This window comes from Phocoena sinus, chromosome 16 (assembly GCF_008692025.1).
Source record: "Phocoena sinus isolate mPhoSin1 chromosome 16, mPhoSin1.pri, whole genome shotgun sequence".
NCBI classification, from domain to species: Eukaryota; Metazoa; Chordata; class Mammalia; order Artiodactyla; family Phocoenidae; genus Phocoena; species Phocoena sinus.
Window position 1 is genome coordinate 7,089,346 of NC_045778.1, and position 20,903 is coordinate 7,110,248.

The 20,903-nt window shown below is 44.3% G+C and overlaps 1 protein-coding gene and 1 pseudogene across 3 annotated transcripts in view; one reads left to right on the forward strand and one right to left on the reverse strand.

The window, feature by feature from the left end:
* NID1 (nidogen 1) overlaps positions 1 to 20,903 on the reverse strand; it is a 95,359-nt gene that overhangs the window by 68,617 nt on the left and 5,839 nt on the right. For all 3 annotated transcript variants that reach the window (XM_032608238.1, XM_032608237.1, XM_032608236.1), the window contains exons 2-3: positions 4,044 to 4,343; positions 1,671 to 1,897 (exon numbers count right to left, since the gene is read on the reverse strand). In XM_032608238.1, coding sequence (XP_032464129.1) covers positions 1,671 to 1,897; positions 4,044 to 4,343 — 527 coding nt within the window. The remainder of the gene's footprint in view (positions 1 to 1,670; positions 1,898 to 4,043; positions 4,344 to 20,903) is intronic.
* On the forward strand, positions 19,575 to 20,133 carry LOC116741539 (annotated as a pseudogene).

A 20,903-nucleotide genomic window follows, 5' to 3' on the forward strand; every position in this document is an offset into this window, starting at 1 on the left:
TAGTGAAATACAAATGATATTGAGAATCTAAAGGCATTTTATAGTTATAAAATACAATAGAATAACCCTAATCTCTACTTCTTGCACCACCATTTTTACTGTTCTTCTGTGTGTGATTGGAAGTGTTCCTATAAGAAATTATGTAAAATGACCAGCTCGTACAATGGACAGAAGGGACATACACTACTTAGTAGAGAATACTGAGCAAAAGACTGGGGTTAGACAGGGAATGAGGAGTCAAGAAAGTCCTGCAGAAATTGGACGTCTAATCAGTCTGTCTGCTTGGGACTCAAATAAAGGCAGTGCTATGCAGGAGCTTGCTTGAACCAGCTGGTAAAAAATTAAAGTATATAAACTTACAATTAAATGATCTGTATTAAAATGAGAGGCAATCAAAAAGATACATATACCCCAGTGTTCATTGCAGCACTGTTTACAATAGCCAGGACATGGAAGCAACCTAAATGTCCATCGACAGATGAATGCATAAAGAAGACGTGCTACATATATACAATGGAATATTACTCAGTCATGAAAAAGAACGAAATACCGCCATTTGCAGTGACATGGACGGACCTAGAGATTGTCATACTGAGTGAAGTAAGTAAGTCAGAGAAAGACAAATATCATGTGATATTGCTTATATGTGGAATCTAAAAAAAAAAATAGTAATAAATGAACCTACTTGCAAAACAGAAATAGAGTCACAGAGGTAGAAAACAAACTTATGGTTACCAAGGGGGAAGGGCAGGGAAAAATTGGGAGATTGGGATTGACATATACACACTACTATATATAAAAGAGATAACTAATAAGAACCTACTATATAGCACAGGGAACTCTACTCAATACTCTGTAATGACCTATATGGGAATAGAATCTAAAAAAGAGTGGATATATATATGTATAATTGATTCACTCTGCTGTACAGCAGAAACTAACACAACATTGTAAATCAACTACAATAAAAATTAAAAGAAATAAAAGCAGAGGGAATAAATACTTGAAACTCATATTAGCTATGTTCTTCAAGTTATTTGAATCTACTGCACCTCTATGGTGAGAATACTATATAATGGTTCACGTTTTCTCAACCCCAGGTTGAGCGACATGATGTGAGCAGCTGTAAACGGGCCATGGTAGGAGTATTTACACCACGGAAATAGGCAAATGCTATAAATGAAGGCTTCCCCAACCCACCTAAAGCCAGTTGCTAAGCATTTACCAGCACACCATTAAAGTGTAGAGGAGTTTTAGACTCAACTGGCAATATGAAATTGGGAGGGGTTTTCTCAGCCTTGGGGTCATAGCAGGACATAGTTTTGAATAACTTGTATTTCTAACTTTATACGTATAGAAGAGATGGTAAAACTATCTCAAATGAGAATGATATCTAAAAACCTGGATACCTGTTCACTCTAAGAGTATATTCCCTTGAGTTCATCAGAAAAACAAAGTACTCCATAATATTAAAATTATATATAAAATTTAAATCCATGGGAACATTTTCAGGTAATGTTCTATATTGCCCATTACGTTATTCTTAATAAAACAGTCTTATAGACTGTTTTAAATAGTTATAGACTGTTTTAAATAGTCTTATAGACTTATAGACTAATGATAGTCTTATTAAGGGGAGAATCTACTGAAGAACAACAAAAAAAGCATACTTGGCCAAGTTTCCAATTGATTCTCTGTCATTAGCAAATACATTATAAGCTCCGTCACTCTTCCATATGAATCCTACTAAACCTTGGCTGAAAGCAACCACTGCGGGAACTTGGTTCTCATCCTTCTTTGAGAATGTCGTATAGAACTGCAGACCATCTTCAGGATAAAGGAAAATGGCGTAGGTGCTGGAATCAGAGGAGGCCAGAACAGCTTGGAATGTGTTTCTCTGTGAAGATGAGTTAAAATTCAGTTACTCAGGAAAATATCTACAGATCTTAAGATGTGCTCTTCACCAGATCGTATCTAAAAAATACAGAGATGGCAGTATTTACACCTTATTCTAAAGAAATACTTTTGTAGGACCAAGTATGCCAGGATAATTCCACTTAAATATCTCTAAAGCTATGTCAACATGAAATTTTCTAATTAATCAATGAATACTTTCTGCATAACCATGACCCTAAGGTTAATGAAAAACTATAGATGGCACCTCCAGGTAGTGGCCTAAATCTCATGCAACTTAGCAAATTCTTACCCACAGAATTTGTTTCCACAGCCATTAAACATATTCAACCACATTCATTATTTAGCTGACTGAGCCCAAGCACCATGCAGTAAGAAAGAAAATGAGCTTTGAGAGAAAACAAATCTGGATCCAAATCCTGCTCTACTCCTCACTGACTGTGTGACCTTGGGCATGTTACCTAACCTCTCTGAACCTTGATCTGTGAATCTGTAAGATGGAGATAAAGCCACCTATGGCACAGAAATGTTAGGAGGACTACGTGAGCTAGCATAGGAAGGGCCAGGCACAGAGAACATATTCCTAATGTTAGTACCTCTCCTACACACCAGGCATTGTCCTGAGCACTGTGAAGACGAATAAAAGTACGTGATCGCCGCACTTGAGAATTTATAGTCTAGGTGGGAAAACTGACATGTGAACAAAACATTGCCAAACTGGAGGATAGATTCTGTAATGGAGTTGTGTGCAGGCGAAGTGCCCGATGCTGGGAGGAGTGGGGGCAAAGGAGGCGGAAAGAACAAGCAGGAGCTAGACACGTGTAGTGAGGGTCAGGGAGAGGCCATCGCAAGCAGAGAGCACAGCTAGTGCAAGAGACTGTGGGTAAAACAAACAAGCAAAAAGCCTCAGCAGGGAATTGCAAATAATCTGGTACAGCTGCTGCAAGAGGGTGCAGAGAAGTAAGAGTGAGGGGAGATTTGGCCCGTGAAGCAGGCAAGAGCTCTGTACAAGGGGCTGGGCAGGTATCACTCAAGTGAAAAGGATGCACACTCGAGAAATTGAAGGTTTTAAACGGTTTTCAAGTACAGCACTCAGGCAGATACAGGTGGCAAAGCAAAACGTGTCAGACAGACTTCTCCAAAGTGTGCTCTATGGGATGCAATATGTCTTATTTGGGAGGGAAAAGGGTATGGCCAAAAGGTTTGGGGACGACTAAATTAAACAAAATTAAGCAGGTTTCTGTACTATAGGACTTTCCAGAGTGAGTCACCATGAGGGAGATATAGTTTTAGCGCTTCCCAAACTTATTTGGTCTGAGGAGTCCTCTTCCTCAAGGAATGTCTGTGGGACCAGTATTCTGTGGTACACACTTTGGGAACCACCAGCTGGGAATATCCCCCATCTAAAGGGAGTGCTTTTGGACCTTTCAAGTTGCTCTCTACCCTGTAATGCTGTAAAAATTAAACAATGGCGGAGCAAATTTATTTTTCCAAGGAGAAATCAAAGCATGTCCTAAAGAGTCACCTCAGATCTAGAGATGGCTTCTTCAAATACTCCCCCCTTCCTTCAAGGGCAAGTCCAAGCTCTACACACTCTAACACCTTTCCCAACCACTGCATCCACAGAGACTCCCATCCCTGGTTATGATGAAACTTGTTTCCTGAACCACCCACATGGTACAAATGGGTTTTGTCCCCCCAACTAGAGTCTGGGTCTGGTCTTTATTTCTTCACATCTCTTGAGACTGCTTTATTAGTTTAACCTATCACTTCATACTAATAAATTCTCTATTTATCTAGAAGCCACCTCCCACTATCCACCACCCAACGTAAGAGCAGCTAGGGCTGTAATTTATCAGCCCTGTTCTTGCCATGTGGCAATCTTCTCAGGAATTGGCTTTCTTTACATCTAATCGTCATTACAGCATAGATTTAAGTAGCCCTGCAGATAAGGTTTTGGAAGTTTCAGACCTGCAATAAACAGCTTACTAGATTTTGCTTTGGATGTCTGTCCAATCTTTATCAATCGCATGGGCGTGGCGGACATCAGAGTAGCACAAACCAGAAGACCAAAGTGTACAAAGCCAACATATTAGGCTATTTGCCCTTGTGCCTGGCTGGGTGCTTACCTTGCCTTCCTGGGCAGGGTCCTTGCTGGGCCCTTGGTAGGGAGCCACGGATTCCCAAGTGACAACCACCACGCTACTGGGCTTGAAAGAGACTTCCGGGAACCCTCTCTGGACACACTCGGCTGCCAACTGAGTGACAGAGGGAGATAAGTCTTCCCGATAGTAAACCTTCCCAAGGCCATCTGTCGTGTCCAAGTCCGCCAGGAAAGGGGCGACTGCTCCGAAGGTCGGTGGGAATAGCCCAGGATGGGATTCTTCGGCTGGGGGCTCACTCATGGCAATAATGCCATTTGTGGTAATCTGTACAAAACCAAACATCATTAAAAGGAGTGTAGAAACTCACAATCAAAAATTGGGAGCAACCCAAATACCCATCAGCAAGAGAACAGGTAAATAAATTCTGGCCATTTCATACAATAGAATACTAAACAGTAATTTTTTTAAATACACAAAACAACACGAGTGAATCTCACAAATATTAAGCCAAGCAAAAGAATCCAGACACAGTATATGATTTCACTTATGTGAGATTCAAGAGGAAAACAGTGTAGTTCCGTTAACTGCAATTAATCTCAAATGTACACAATAGTTGCACTTGTAGAGTACGTAAAGATAAAATTATCTCAGCTCTTTTTTTCCTTGAAAAAAGAAAGAAAGGAAAGAAAAAAAAAAAAAAAGATGTGCAGAAACGACATCTTCTTCAGGGAGACTGAGCTCCTGTTCACAGAATGCTGTCATAGTGTATCAAACATGACAGTGTGTCAAATACAAAAAAATTGGAGAAAGACATGATCCAGGACTGTAAAACTCAGCATTCTTTTCCTAGGGAGGACGGCCTGGTAGAAGGAACAGGGGCAAGAATCACAGGACCTGACTCTGGCATAGTCAGCAGACCTTGGGCAAGGGTCTTAAACTTCACATCTCAGGCTTCCCATGTGTGTGGTTTGTGGCACACGAAGGACCATTCAAACATAAGTCATCATCAAAGACTGTGTTCATTTACTCAACAGAGTAATCATTACAAACCAGGGCTGTGCTAAGCACTGTGGGTCCACAAATAAGTAGAACCCAGGCTCTGCCTTCAAGGCACCCACAATCCAGAAAGACATGGAGACGGACTTACACAAACAGATGATAAGACAATAAGCAAACAAGTGTCAAGAAGTAAACGTGAATGGGCCACGATGGTGGCGTTATTTTGAACAGATTAATGAATTAGATCAATAGCTAACATTTATTGAACGTTTACCATGTCCCAGACCTCTTATTAACATCTAATCCTCAGAAGAACCCCATAAAACTAGCTATTACTATTATCCACATTTTTCTGAGGTGGAAAATGAGGTAAGTTAATCAATTTGTCCGAAGTTACCAATAAGAGGCCTCACCGGGATTTGAACCCAAGGAGCCCGACCTCAAAGTCGGCCCTCTTGATCACTACATGTACAGCCTTCTTGAAACCAGTTAGCACTTCTTGAAACCAGTTTATAGTCTATGAAAAGATTTCACTGTTCTTATCCAGCTAAAACCCACATCTCCTGGGAAAATGGGGAAGGAACTACAGCCCCCTAGCAGTGGGCGTGCTTGGGCCTCCTGCAAAGCCATGCTTAGAATGAGGCTTTGAGCCCTTCCCACATCCTTGTTAGTGCACAGTTCACTGGTGACAGAGAACACCACACCAGTGATCTTTTTACTTCTGGAGTCTATGAATTAAAAACAAAAAAATCCCTAATCCAATGGGAGCGACTTTGTCTATGGCCCTAGTTTGAGCTTCAAGAGGCTACAGACTGGAAGAACACAGCAGCAAAGGGAGTTATAATTGTTCAGGAGTTCATGAGAAGGCCTGTGGGTTTTCCAGGTCACTTACTTATCCTTCCCACGGCCTTATCCTTCAGTCACTTCAGACCTCATTCCTAGAGAAGGGGGCAGCGGCCGACAAGAAGGAAAGGAACTTAAGACCAAACTCTACAACATGCCAAGAACCAGGTAAAAAGCTTCGATGTGATGGAGCCAATTTGGGCCCCGAGAAGGGAAAGGAACAGGTTTGAGAGTTAAGTGTGTACCTAGCAAGATCCTTCCTTTTTACCAAGTGTCACTGTCTGTTAACTGTTCAGGTGACGTATTTTCCATCATCACCTGGCACCAGCAATGATTTTCTAGAATGCACGGACAGGCCGCAGAGAAGGGAGTCAGGGAAAGAGCCTCGTCCAGCTGGTCTCCTGCCCTCTTCGCCTCCACCCCATCCAAACATCTCCCAGCACAAACATCCTGATTGGGCTGCCGTGTGGGAGCGTGGGAAACGGCTCACTTTCTCAAGCCACCAGAAGTTGGCAGTTACCAGTTGCCAGTGGGAAGTGATCACATGGAAGCCACATACAGACAACTTGGTTTTAAAAAGCTGTTTTCCAGTGAAATTTAAATCAGGCCAACAATTTTGAACATGTTCCCGGTGCCTTACATTATTGAGAATCTGGGCACAGGAATTTCTATTTTCACAAGGAATGCTTTAAGGAATTGAGTTTTTAGACAAGAAGCATGATGCCCTGCCTGCAAATGCTTTGGACGAAGACCAGATAACCCTCCTTAGTATTAGTAGGAAAATTATTTTTCAGGCAGTTTTATGGCACATTCAACTCACTTGTCTATGATAATGAAGAAAGATGTCATATACAGAACACCCGGAAGTTTCATTTGATTCCTAAACTTCTTAGTAAACGTTTTCAGTTTTGTTTTTGTTTTTCTCCAAATGTAACAATTAATGGCCAACTTGAACGATATTCCTTTACATTCGGGTGCCAGGCTTATTTCACAAATCTGTCCAGCTCTTGATACTCCTACTGGCCTAGTTCCTTTTCTCCGTCTTCTTCAAGTCGAGCAATTCAATAGAAGGGCAGGCGCACAAAGGGAGGGGTCTAAAAGGCACTTAGGAGGCCAGGAGGACAGACCTGGGTACCACTGAGACAGGCTAGGACCTGGGACCCTCTACCGGGGGGCTTGCACTTGGACCTGGACAGACGTCTCCTCCAGCAAGAGAATACAAAGGCACTATAGGGGACTAAAAATAACTGTGTGCATGCGCAGTTGGGACAAATTATGAACAATACGATACAAAAAGGCCACAAACCAATCGCCACTTCTGAGGCCCCTGGAGCAAAAGCAGGGTATTGCGCATGCCCCCTGCACACAGCACCACCAAGGGGGTGGGTAGGCCACCTAAGCCACCCCTCAGGCCCGACCCACCAATCCGCTCCCTCCCTCACCCCATTTAAGGGACCAGCTCACCGCGTCCCCCTAGGAGAACAAGCAAGGGCGCCTGTTTCTTGTTTTTACCCCTCAAGCTGCAGCACAAGTCCCAGTAAAGCCTTGCCTGAGTTTCTTGTCTGGTTTCTTATCAATTTCTATTGATTAAAGAATCCAAGGACCGGGCTTCCCTGGTGGCGCAGTGGTTGGGAGTCCGCCTGTTGATGCTGGGGACAAGGGTTCGTGCCCCGGTCCGGGAAGATCCCACATTCCGCGGAGGGGCTGGGCCCGTGAGCCATGGCCGCTGAGCCTGCGCGTCCGGAGGCTGTGCTCCGCAACGGGAGAGGCCACAACAGTGAGAGGCCCGCGTACCGCAAAAAAAAAAAAAGAATCGAAGGACCCAGGTCGGTAACACCATCTCCAAAGGGACTAGGCTGGGCACCACAGAGAAAGTCACGCAGCCGCCTGTCCAGCTGCCCAGGGCTGTCGCCATAACAGCTCTTCACCCAGTTGCTTAAGCCAGGAAACCTGGCACGCGGCCTTGATTCCTTGCTCCTTCTCATCCCATGTCCTGTGTGTCCGGCCTCCAAAGTATACGGCACTTTCTCCATCCCTGCGACCACCAACATCCCTCTTCCCCACCTCTTGCACCCATATAACGGGCTCTTTCTCGCCTCTTCCAGGGCTCAGCTGAAGTAATTAACACCTTCTAAGGGAGCCTCCTCCATCCATGCAGTGTCGGCTCCCCTGGCTGGCCCCTCCTCCTCCCTTCCCTCACGCCTGGCCCCCATTTATATCTCCGCCTCCTATTTGTGTCCTTCCGGGCACAGACCACAGATTGTAGAGATCTCACTGACTCATCTGCCAGCTCTGGACGCTCTCCCCACCGCCACAGTACATCCCTTGCGGTCCAGGACCAGGTCCGTCTTAGTCTGTGCCATAGCTACAGAGCTTATCCCCTGCCTGGCACACTGAGCTCCCTCCCTCCCCGACTACCTCCAGGAAGTGCACAGGGGAGGTCCATAGGGATAAAGCCTCCCACCAAGACTGTGTTTTTGTTTTTGCGGTACGCGGACCTCTCACTGTTGTGGCCTCTCCCGTTGCGGAGCACAGGCTCCGGACGCGCAGGCTCAGCGGCCATGGCTCACGGGCCCAGCCGCTCCGCGGCATGTGGGATCTTCCCGGACCGGGGCACGAACCCGTGTCCGCTGCATCGGCAGGCGGGCTCTCAACCACTGCGCCACCAGGGAAGCCCCCAAGGCTGTTTGAGAAATACTGCCCCGTGAGCTTCGAGAAGGGCCACAGCATTATGTGTCCGCGGTTCTTCCGCTAGGGTGCGACACTATTTACTAAAACACTTTGCATAAATGTGAACCGATAACTCAAGTCTGAGCAAGTCTCTGGATGTAACTACCACTTTACAGGAAATACGGGGGACAGAAGCACACTTAGAGGATAGCATAGGGATGTGACCAGCAACATCCAGAATATGGGACATCCTGAAGGACAAACACCCAGTTTCTTTAATAAATGCATGGAAAAAAGGTGAGGGGAACCTGTAGATTTCAGAAGTCGTGAGGTACCTATCGACTAGATGTGATGTGTGGTCTTCACCTGGATCCTGATTTAAACCAGTCAACTGAGAGGCCAAATAAAATATTTTATGAACCTATGTGATATTGGATGACATTAAGGAAATACTGTTAACTTTTTAGGTGTGATCATGATTTTGCAGGGTTTTTTTGTTTCTGTTTTTATTTTTGGCTGCGTTGGGTCTTTGTTGCTGCGCGCGGGCTTTCTCTAGCTGCCGCGAGCGGGGTCTCCTCTTCGCTGCGGTGCGCGGGCTTCTCATTGCAGTAGCTTCTCTTGTTGCGGAGCACCAGGCTCTAGACACGCGGGCTTCAGTAGTTGTGGCACGTGGGCTCAGTAGTTGTGGCACAGGGGCTTCGTTGGTCCGTGGCATGTGGGATCTTCCCGGACCAGGGCTCGAACCCATATCCCCTGCATTGGTAGGTGTAGTCTTAACCACTGCACCACCAGGGAAGTCCCCGTTTTGTTTTTAAAAAGTCACTTTTTTAGAGATACATTCTGAAATATTTACAATGAAATAAAATGTTTAGGATTTGTTTAAAAACAATTCAGTTTAGGTAAGAGGGGAGAATATTAAGAATAGGTGGGGATATAGGTGAAACTAGACACACCATAAATGGATACATGTTGAAGCTGAGTGATTCATGAGACTGCATCATAATATTCTATTTGTGCATATGTTTAAAATTTTCAAAATGAACTTTAAAAAATAGATAATGAAGTGATGAATCTAAAGTTTAAAGTCTCTAAAGAAAGGCAGTTAACTTTTATAGCTAAGCCCACATGAATGCTCTCTGTGAGAAGGAGGGCCCTTGTTCACTGTCTGAATTCCTCCTTCCCCAGACTTCCCCAGGTCCACCCCTTCCCTCACAACCCCTGCCTCTCCTCTACCGGAGATTTTCAGGAATGTTAGTTGCACTGGGCACGCTAGATTGTGTTAATGAGTAGAAGGTGCTGGTGAAAGCAGGTTTAGTAATTAACAGGAACCCAAAGTTGCAGACGCTTGAGGCACCAGGTGCAGGGCCCGGAGTCCAGAAAGAAACGATTATTAAACATAAGTATTATACAGCAGTCACCAGTATTATTTTCTGTTCACCACTTGTGCCAGCTGAAAAATTACGTGGATTATAGGACCAGGTTTTAGTTTTGATATGAATGTTGGTGAGGAAAAGTCTAGAATAGAAATAGATGCGCTGGAGTTTTTTTTTTTAATTGTTTACACTTCTCCAAACTCACCATGGTGTTTCACCTACTTAACACTGCGTGCTTTTGCGTTTAGGGTCCCCTCGGCCTTGAAGACCCTCACTCAGCTCCTGTCTGTGGCAAAGTCCCATTTCTCCCTGTGAAGCCCTCCTGCCCTCCCCAAGCAGGGTTTATTTTAGCACCAGCTCCTTTACATCTGCACCTCTCTCTATCTTTGGGCCATTTACAGGCCCAAAATGGAGTCGCTTATGCTAAGCCCCACATCACCAAACTGAGACTTAATTATAGTTTCCACTCTATATGGAATCTTAAACCAGTCAATCAGAAACCACCTGATCAGCACTAGTGAGGTCATCTGCTGGGTAGACCCCTGCCCTCCCCTAAAGAAAAGTAACTTTGCAATACTAGGACCTGCTTTTTTTGGCCAGATAACTTCCCTGTTCCCACTCCCTCCTGCCTATAAAAGTCTTTCATTTTGCATAGCTCCTCGGAGCTCCTTTCTATCTGCTAGATTGGATGCTGCCCGATTCAAATCGATTTTTGCTCAAATAAATGCTTAAAAATTTTAATACGCCCCAGTTTATCTTTTAACAGTTCGCAATTAGCACCTTGGAGTCCTGACTTAGGAGCCCTGAGTCCCAGTGGCACCAGCACATTCCTTGCTGTGAATTACGTAATAGGGAAGAACAAATCTAACTCTATATTGGATCTGTTTCTTTCCTTTTAACCTTGAAGCAATTATACTCCAATAAAGATCTATTATTAAAAAAACAAAACAAGGAGCTTCCCTGGTGGCGCAGTGGTTGAGAGTCCGCCTGCCAATGCAGGGGACACGGGTTCGTGCCCCGGTCCGGGAAGATACCACGTGCCGCGGAGCTGCTGGGCCCGTGAGCCATGGCCGCTGAGCCTGCGCGTCCGGAGCCTGTGCTCCGCAACGGGAGAGGCCACAGCAGTGAGAGGCCCGCGTACCGGAAAAATAAATAAAAACAAAACAAAACAAAACAAAACAAAACAAAACAAAAAAGAATGTTGCCTGTAGCCTGAAATATACAGGACAGCCCACTCTCAAGGCTTTGAACTTTAAAGGTATAACACTTCTCCATTCATATAGAGATAAAAAGTTGCAGAACAGAGAATAACATTTGTCCTGTTGGACGTTTATAGGAACATTGTCACCAGACCTACAGGGACAGCTGCAAGAACAAAGGATTCTGGCACCAGGAAGTGGGCGCCAACCAGCCACACCCCCTTGCCTTTTGGTATAAAAGAAGCCCGAACCCTAACTCAGCGAAGATGGTTCTTTGGGACGCTAGTCCCCCATCTTCTCAGTCGGCTGGCTTTCCAAATAAAGTCACTATTCCTTGTCCCAACACCTCTCTCGATTTATTGGCCTGTCATTCAGCGAGCAGTATGAGCTTGGACTTGGTAACTATAACATGGCAAAACTCTTGTGAATTTTTTTTTTTTTTTTTGGCCACACTGCACGGCTTGCAGGGTCTTAGTTTCCCAACCAGAGAGCGAACCCACGCCCCCTGCAATGGAAGCCCAGAGTCCTAACCACTGCACCGCCAGGGAAGTTCCAAAACTCCTATGAATTGAATGCATTCCTGAGAAAGCCTGTCTGTATTATTGAGGGCTAAAGTAATAATGATGATGATGATGATGATGATGTTATATTATTGTCTTAAGGTAACTCTAACCAAAAATTGCCTCGCTGAGGTTTTTGGTAGCGTAATAATACATCGCTTCTTTATTGAAAAACAGCTACCTCCAGCACACTGACCAATGTAAATACCGCCCTGAATCTTGCTGACAGTTCACACTGGGAAAAAGAAGCTCCTTCAGCAAAGTTAATGCTCAGCTCAGCGCGTTACTAGCGCAACTTAACAGCCCTGTACAGAACACACCTATTCACTCACCCCAAGGAACACACCAAACAACAGGCTCTTCAACCAGCTGCACCATCAATTACATCACAAAACGCCCCTGGGTGAAAATGCAAGCCTCACAGGGCTAACAGTTGGAGCCACTCACTTACAATTGTTTCAACTCAGCTGACAGTAAGAAGAGGCGACAGAGCACTAACTCATGATGAGGAAGTGGCCCCCACTTTAAAAAAAAGCACTTCCAATCTCCTGTGCATCTTTAAAGTGAACTCACAGGCAAATGAAGCCCTGGAGAAAGTCTAAATGCAGATACTCCATACATTAAAATTATGTGTTAGATTCCTTACATTCAAGCAAACGCTGAGGAAGTGAAACAACAGCCATCTTTTTTGACTTCAATGAGCCTGGTAGCAGGCCCCAGGGCAGAATGCTTTTCCCCTGCAACCCTGAGGGGAAAGCCTTCTTTAAAACAGATGTGGTTAAGAATACTTGAGGTAAGCACAAATAAGAAACAAATGGGCTCCTTTTAGAAATGCAAAGAGCAGTACTGGGAAGACAATGAAATTGCTTGCAGTTGCAAAAGCAAACTCCATGGGTGGGAAGAAGCAGGAACCTAAGGTAAAATAATTTAGGCCAAAGAAGGAAAGGGAGGCAAACACTTACTGCTAGGTTTGAGGCCCTTTACTAAAGCTGTTTGCATTTTTTTTAATTTAATACAACCACCCCTCTTTTCAGGTGTATGAAACAGACAAGGAAATGACAAGAGACTTAATTTAGCTTCATGTCACACGGCCAGCAAGTGATGGGACTAAGATTTGAACCCACATCTGGTCGAGTCCATTACCGGTGCTCTTTCTGTTATACTCAGCCACCTAGTTTAGAGAAATAGGGAGCAAAAGTCCTGGAAGTTGCAAAGCTTCATGGGATGGCTCCACAGATAGAGACTGGGCAGCTAGAAAAACCTAGAAAATGAAAAGGGCCTAAGAAAAGAAAAACTTGAGAAAGAAGTCCCTGAAATTAGCCTGAACTAATGACACAATCAAGGTGGAGGTTAACTGATTCCAGCCTAGAGCCCAGAGGGGACCCGGGGCCTGCCCCACTTGAGTGGTACTTGACAGTTTACAAAGCATTTTTACTCCAGTTATTGTAGTGAACCTAGTAAAGCATGCATTAATATCATCTTCTTCATTTGAGAAAAAAATGAGTTTCCGTTTATAGGACTTGCCTAAGATCATACACCAGAAATGCGAGAACGAAACTCTTGAGTCTAAATTGCAAATATTTTCTATTAACTCCACAGAACCAGAGAAATGACTCTGGCTTGAATTAGAAATAGAAGCAAAAGGATTAGCAGATAAAAACAAGGGGCAACCTGGTAGTAATAGTTAAAAGATGAGTCAGTGTTTTAAACTTAATCCAGTTAAGGTCTAATGAGAGACTCAGGATAAGTTACCCATCTCTTCTGCAGGAAATTTCTACCTGAGATTATCTGCCAACATTTAAAAATGGTTGGGAGTGGGTTTCCCTGGTGGTGCAGTGGTTGAGAGTTCGCCTGCCGATGCAGGGGACACGGGTTCGTGCCCTGGTCCGGGAGGATCCCACGTGCCACGGAGCGGCTGGGCCCGTGAGCCATGGCCGCTGAGCCTGCGCGTCCGGAGCCTGTGCTCTGCAACGGGAGAGGCCACAACAGTGAGAGGCCCGTGTACCGCAAAAAAAAAAAAGAAGAGGTGGAAGTGTCCTTCAGCATTCCAGAACAGCAGGTGATCAGGAAAGGCAAGAGAAGGGCCTTGTCCAAACCCTCAGTCTCTGGGGAGAAGTGTGCCCCTCCTTAACATCTTGGATAGAGATATCAGAAGTTCACCTGTGCTGACTAGGGCACCAGGACTCCCTGAATTTGGATTATACCAATCCCTTAATTTCAACACCAGCCCCTTAACTGGAACATCAGAAATTATAGGGAAAGAATTAAGCACTTATCTGCCTTTCCAGAACAAACCATGTCAGTGTAACCCAAAAGCCCCAGTTGATGAGGGAAAGCTCTTCTTTACAGAAGTATGCCAGCTAATAAATGTAGAAAGAATGCTAGGAACCAACAAGTAAACAACAAGACAAAATAAGACACAATTTGGCAACCGTTAATTTAATAATTGATTCAGGCAAAGATCGTCAATGGTTGCTATAGACATTAAGTGAAAGGTTGGTGGGCAAGGGGACAGCTGCATAAGGCCAAACAAAGTAACACCCCATAGCCTGCTCTCTGCTTACAAGGGGGAAAATGTAACACGACAGACATGATCTAGCTGTCATCACCTTAACATGAGCAGCTAGCAGAGGAACAACCAGACATCACTTGCCTCCTGATATTATACACTATGACATATATGGCTTCATTCATGAAGTATTCTTGTTAAATAATGTTTAACCTACTCAACAATAAAAATACAGATAACCCAATTTAAAAATAAGCAAAGGATGTGAACATACATTTCTCCAAAGAAGATATGCAAATAGCCAATAAGCATGAAAAGATGCTCAACATCACTATCATCAGGGAAATGCAAATCAAAACCACAATGAGATACCCCTTCACACCCACCAGGATGGCTAAAATCAAAAAGTCAGATAATAACAAGTGTTGATGATGACGTGGAGAAATCGAAACCCTCATACATTGCTGGTGGGAATGTAAAATGGTGCAGTCCCTTTGAAAAACGATTTGATAGTTCCTCAAAATGTTAAACATAGAGTTACCATATGACCTAGCAATTCCACTCCTAGGTATATACCCAAGAGACCTGAAAGCTGATGTCCACATGAAAACTGGGACACGGACATTCATAGCAGCATTATTCATAATAGCCAGAAAGGAGAAACAACCTGAATATCCATGAACTCATGGAAGGAAAAATAAAACCATGGAATATTATTCAGTCATAGAAGAACTAGGAACTGCTAAGTACTGCAAAGTGGAGGAGGCTTGAAAATGTCATGCTCAGTGAAAGAAGCCAGTCACAAAAGGTCACATGTTGTATGATTCTATTTACGTGAAACGTCCAGAGCAGACAAGTCCATAGAGACAGACAGTAGATTAGTGGTTTCCAGGGACCGGGGCAGTGGGGAGGTGGGGGAGATGGGGAAGGACTGCTGAAGGATACTGGGTTTGTTTAGGGGGTGAGCAAAATATTCTGGAGTTAGACAGTGGTGATGGTTGCACAAGTCCCTGGGTATACAAAAAACACTGAACTGTACACTTTAAAGGGGTGAATTTTAGGGTAGGTAAATTATATCTCATAACACTGTTATTTAGAAAATCGAGGAGGTGTAGAAAACAAAGGGGAATGTGTACATACATATGTTTGTACATTTGAGACTCTCTCTGCAAAGAGATAAAAAATTCATGAATAGTGATTGTCTCTGGGGAGAGAACAATGATGGGCCTGGAGGCCAGGGTAGGAAGGAAACTTCCCTTAACACTGTTTTTACAAGTTTTGTTAACCATTTGCATTGTCTTACTATTCCCCAAATTAATTTAAAAATAAAATTCTACGTGTTTTCTAAAGAAAACAATGTTTAACCTGAATATTTTCAAAATTACCAGTTTTCAGAAAATACAGAGATGGAATAACAGGCTAGACTACATTACAAAGAAACAGTCAAATGCAGAAGGTGGGACATTCTACAGGACATTAAGCTGTGACTCTTAAATAAAGTGAGAAATAAAAAGGGGGAGCGTATTGGTCAAAATTAAAAGAGACTAGCGACTTCCCTGGTGGTGCAGTGGATAAGACTCTGTGCTCCCAATGCAGGGGGCCTGGGTTCGATCCCTGGTCAGGAAACTAGATCCCACATGCATGGCGCAACTAAGAGTTGGCGTGCTACAACTAAGGAGCCGACGAGCCGCAACTAAGGAGGCCCAGTGCAACCAAATAAATAAATAAAATAAAAAATTAAAAGAGACTAAAGAGCCAAATGTAATGCTTGTCATCCTTTGGGCCCCAGTCTGAATGAGTCTAGCTATAAAGGACAGCTTTGGGGATATTGGAGAGATTTGATATGTACTGGGCATAAACTGATAACAGGAAATTATTATTGATTTTGTTTAGTTTGATAATAGTATGCTGGTTAGGTAGGGAAATGCTGTTACTGTCTTAGGAATGCATAGTAAAATATTTAGTGATGAAATGTCATGATGACTGTAATTTATTGTTACTTTGGATACATGACTAAAGAGAAATTAAACAAATAGGGAAAATGCTAACAACAGTTACCTTTATGTAATGTGTCTATGGGTGTTCATGATACTAATTTCTCCCCTTTTGTGTGTGTGTGTGTGAAAACATTTCTAATTAAAAATTAAAGGGACTTCCCTGGTTGTCCAGTGGTTAGGACTCCACACTTCCACTGCAGGGGGCACGGGTGTGATCCCTGGTTGAGGAATTAAGATCCCACGTGCAGCACGGCCAAAAAAAAAAAAATTTAAGAAAAAAATTTACCTGAGGACAAAGCACTTAAGAAACCTGCTCCTTAAGGGATAAGAACCAACTTTTTTCACAAGCAATGCAATGGGGAGTGATGTGATGCAGTGTGAGTCCCGTGAGAGCAGGGATCATGTGTGATATCACTCATTGTGTGACGCAGCCTCACACACCTGGCCCCAAAGTCTGTACATTACAGTGCTGAGAGACTGTCAAATGAATAAATGAATGAAGGAGGGGAAGGAGTCGGTATCCAAGGTGGCATAGTATAAAGACCGCAGAACTAGGGGTGGGAAGATCTGAGTTCAAGGTCTACCTCGACCCGAGCTGAGTGTATTTTGACAAGGCCCTTAGCTGCATGTGTCAGTGTTCTCTCTAATAGGGGGCTCATCCTATCACCTGCCTGAGCAACCTCACAGGGCTGCTGCGTGTCTCAGATGAGATAACACATGAGCAAGCCTCATTGCACTCACCTGCAAATAGCTCTAGAACCCACAACCCGTGTCCACACACCACCGTCACCCTCCCCTGGACCCTGGCAACAGGTCTCTAGCTGTGGAATTCACTCTTCCTCCTCCACACCTCCCCTAAAAGTCCTTTACCCACAGGCAGCATCATTTTTTAAAACCTTTTTATAATTAGTCTACTTTTTTTTTTTTTTTTCCCAGTACGCGGGCCTCTCACTGCTGTGGCCTCTCCCGTTGCAGAGCACAGGCTCCGGACGTGCAGGCTCAGTGGCCATGGCTCACGGGCCCAGCTGCTCCACAGCATGTGGTATCTTCCTGGACCGGGGCACGAACCCGTGTCCCCTGCATCGGCAGGCGGACTCTCAACCACTGCGCCACCACGGAAGCCCTAATTAGACTACTTTTAAGGGAGAATTTAAGGGAGAATTTTCAAACACACACAGAAGAATCACCAAAATTATCCACACACTCTAGTTCTTGCTTTATCTATTCCTTCCACACATGTGCATATTTATTTTTTCTTTTTTGAAGTATTTTAAATGAAATCCCAGGCATCAAATTATTTCACCTGTCCATATTTCCATATGTATCTCTCCTAGAAAAGCAGTTTGTCTCCAACATGTGTTTTACGGCCACTTTGTTTCCATGTTTCCATCAGGATCCAACAAAATCCTTACCTTACATTTGGTTAGCTTGTCTCTTAAGCCTCTTTTAATCTATGCAGTTCTCCCTCCTTTTTCTCCCATGCCATTTATTTGTTGAGGAAATGGAAACCTTTTACAAATAAATCATGTGGGGGGGGATAAATCAGGAGTTTGGGATTGACATATACACACTACTGTATTTAGAATAGATAACCCACAAGGACCTATTGTATAGCTCAGGGAACTCTACTCAATATTCTGTAATAACCTAAAATGGGAAAAGAATTTGAAAAAGAATAGATACATGTATATATATAACTGAATCACTTTGCTGTACACCTGAAACGAATGCAACATTGTAAATCAACTATATTACAGTATAAAATAAAAATTAAAAAAAAATCATGTCACTCATCTAGCTTGAATCTCTAATGGCATCCCACTGCTTCACAGAATAAAGTAATGAATACCTAGCGTTCATTCATACCTTCATTCATTCAACAGACCATAACAGAGCACCCACCATGTGCCCCAGACCCTACTCCTGGTGTGTACCTGGGAGACAGCGGTGAATAAGGCAGGTCAGACGCTGCCCTCAAAGGGTTCAGACTCTAACGGGAAAGATGAGCAACACACAAGTAAACAAATAAACTAGTTTTAGGTGGCTATACATGCTAGATGAAATCAAGACAGAATGCAACAAAACAACACGCACGGGCGTCTGCATGTGAGCAGAGACCTGTGTGACGGGACGGTGCAGAGGGGAGAGGAGTGTCTACACCTGGGTGGGACAAGCTGGCTGTGGCCGAGGAATAGAAAGTGGCTAGTGAGGCTGGAGCCCAACACGTGAGGACAGCCAGGGTAATAAGGGATGACGGTGGAGAGCCAGCGTGACTGTACCGTCACCACACGTGGTGAGAAGCTGGATGTCGTTAAGTGCAAAGGGAAACACCTGGAGGGCTCTGAGCTGCAATGTCCGGGTCTGACTTAGCTCCCCCGGTTCTTGCACCACCGCCCTCACTCACGCTGGCTTTCATTCTGTCCTGAAGACATGCCAAGCTCCTCCTCTCTACAAGCTCCTGGTCTCACACTCAGTAAAGAGGCACCATTCTGCCCTTTTCACATGGCTAACCCCCTACCCATGCTTTAGTTCCAGGTGGAGAAGGTCTAGCTCAGTTTCACCACAATATATGATCTTCTTCCTCATTGCACTTATCACAGTGTCGTTACTAGTTTAATGTCTGTCTTCCTCACTAGACTGTAAAGAGCAGAAACAACACTGCTCTGGTTTCTATCTCCAAAGCCTAGCACTGGTCCTGGCATGTTAGGCAACAAATTAAATATTTGTTGAATGACTAGATGATATACCTCAACATTGCACTGCATTATATGAGAAATAACAGCCAGTGTCCTGTACATAGTAAAGGTATATATTCAACACCTGGTCACTTGATCAGAGAATACCAAAGATCCACCACAAAACGAACCTTAGAGATAATCTTATCAAACCTCTTTGTTTTATAATAAGAGAGGTCTGGAATAATAAGAGGGTGAGATATGAAGTGACTGGACCTCAATTATAAGTTGGTTAATCAACCTGATTCATCAATTTCACTTTAGCCCCCATTAGAAATTAATACTCTATCAAGTATTCTGTGGCTCAGCGGCCACAGAATAGACCACAGGGCACCTTTGGGCAAATTAGAAGCAAGTACCCCTTCCTCTGAATGGCCCCAGGCCCATGCTGAGGTTCAGGGCTTGGTGAGTGGCCTGAGGGCTGGACTTTAGCCGGTTTGTCCCCTCAGTCAGAGCCTTGTGCTGCAAACCACCTGCATAACCATGGGTGGTGGCCCCGGACTTAACGATAAACTTCCTATGTGCCAGTAAGTGTGGCAGGTCCACGAGTGATGTCAAGAGGAATACGACACAATCTCAGGGAGCCAGGCCGGCCTGCAGCTCAAGACTAGGACGGGGCTGCATGTACCCTCCCATCAAACCTGCGCCTCCCCAAAAAAGTCACGGGACCATGTCGAATATGGAGAAACACCTATTTAACTTGTAGTTTGCTGTCAGAGAACTTAACAACAATGCCAAGAAATATGAGAGAGAAGAAAAGGCTGGAAAGGCCAAGATTAAAAAGGCCGTTTAGAAGAGCAATCCAGAAGTGGCAAGAACACACACTGAAAATGCAATCCACCAGAGGAAACAAGCAATTAATTTCTGGAGTGTGAGCACTGGGGCTCCTGCTGTGGCAGCAGGAGTTCAGACTACGGGCAAGGTGACAAAGTTCACGGCCGTTGGTTGGCTCTGCGGATGCTACATGGAGGGGTATGAACCTCCATGAAAAGATGTTTGTCCTGATGGACACGTGTAAACACCAACTGGAAATGCTGATAGTTCAAACGCAACAAAGGGAAGACACGATGAGTCACTCCACAACCCTAACAATATACCACAAAACCAAGTGGATATGTTGCTTCAAGAAATGGCAGATGAAACTGGCCTTGATGTCAAATGCAACTACCACGGGGTCAGTAGGTTCTATAGGCACAAGTGTTGCTTCAATGGAACAGGATGAACTCTAAGAGACCTGCTTGTCTGCATGATCAAGAAAGAGTAAGTTACAGGGCTTCCCTGGTGGCGCAGTGATTGAGAGTCCGCCTGCCAATGCAGGGGACGCGGGTTCGTGCCCCGGTCCGGGAAGATCCCACATGCGGCAGATCGGCTGGGCCCGTGAACCATGGCTGCTGAGCCTGCGCATCCGGAGCCTGTGCTCCGCAACGGGAGAGGCCACAACAGTGAGAAGCCTGCGTACCGCAAAAAAAAAAAAAAAAAAAAAATCTAGCACGAGGGACTTCCCTGGCGGTCTAGTGGTTAAGACTTCGCCTTCCAATGCAGGGGGTGCAGGTTCGATCCCTGGTCAGGGAAATAAGATCCCACATGCCGCGCGGTGCGGCCTTAATAAATAAATAATTTTTTAAAAAAGAATTCCTTGGTAAGGTTGGTGGAATAAAGCAACATTTTCTTTCTTTCTTTCTTTCTTTTTTTTGCCGCGCCTTCCCGATCAGGGATTGAACCTATATACCCCCTGCAATGGAAATGTTGAGCCTTAACCACTGGACCACCAGGGAAGTCCCTGAAGCAAGTTTTGAAGAAAGTCAGTGGCCTGTATTGGCAGAGAAGGTAGGGTAAAAATAGGAAGAACATTAGAAGATCTTAAGAGTTAAATTTACCTTACTTAAGGAAAGATTCCTATATGTAAGTGGTATAATGAAAATCAGTTTGTGGAAGATGTATGTGGTGTGTGTGTGTGTGAGAGAGAGAGACAGACAGACAGACAGTCATGAGGAAGGGA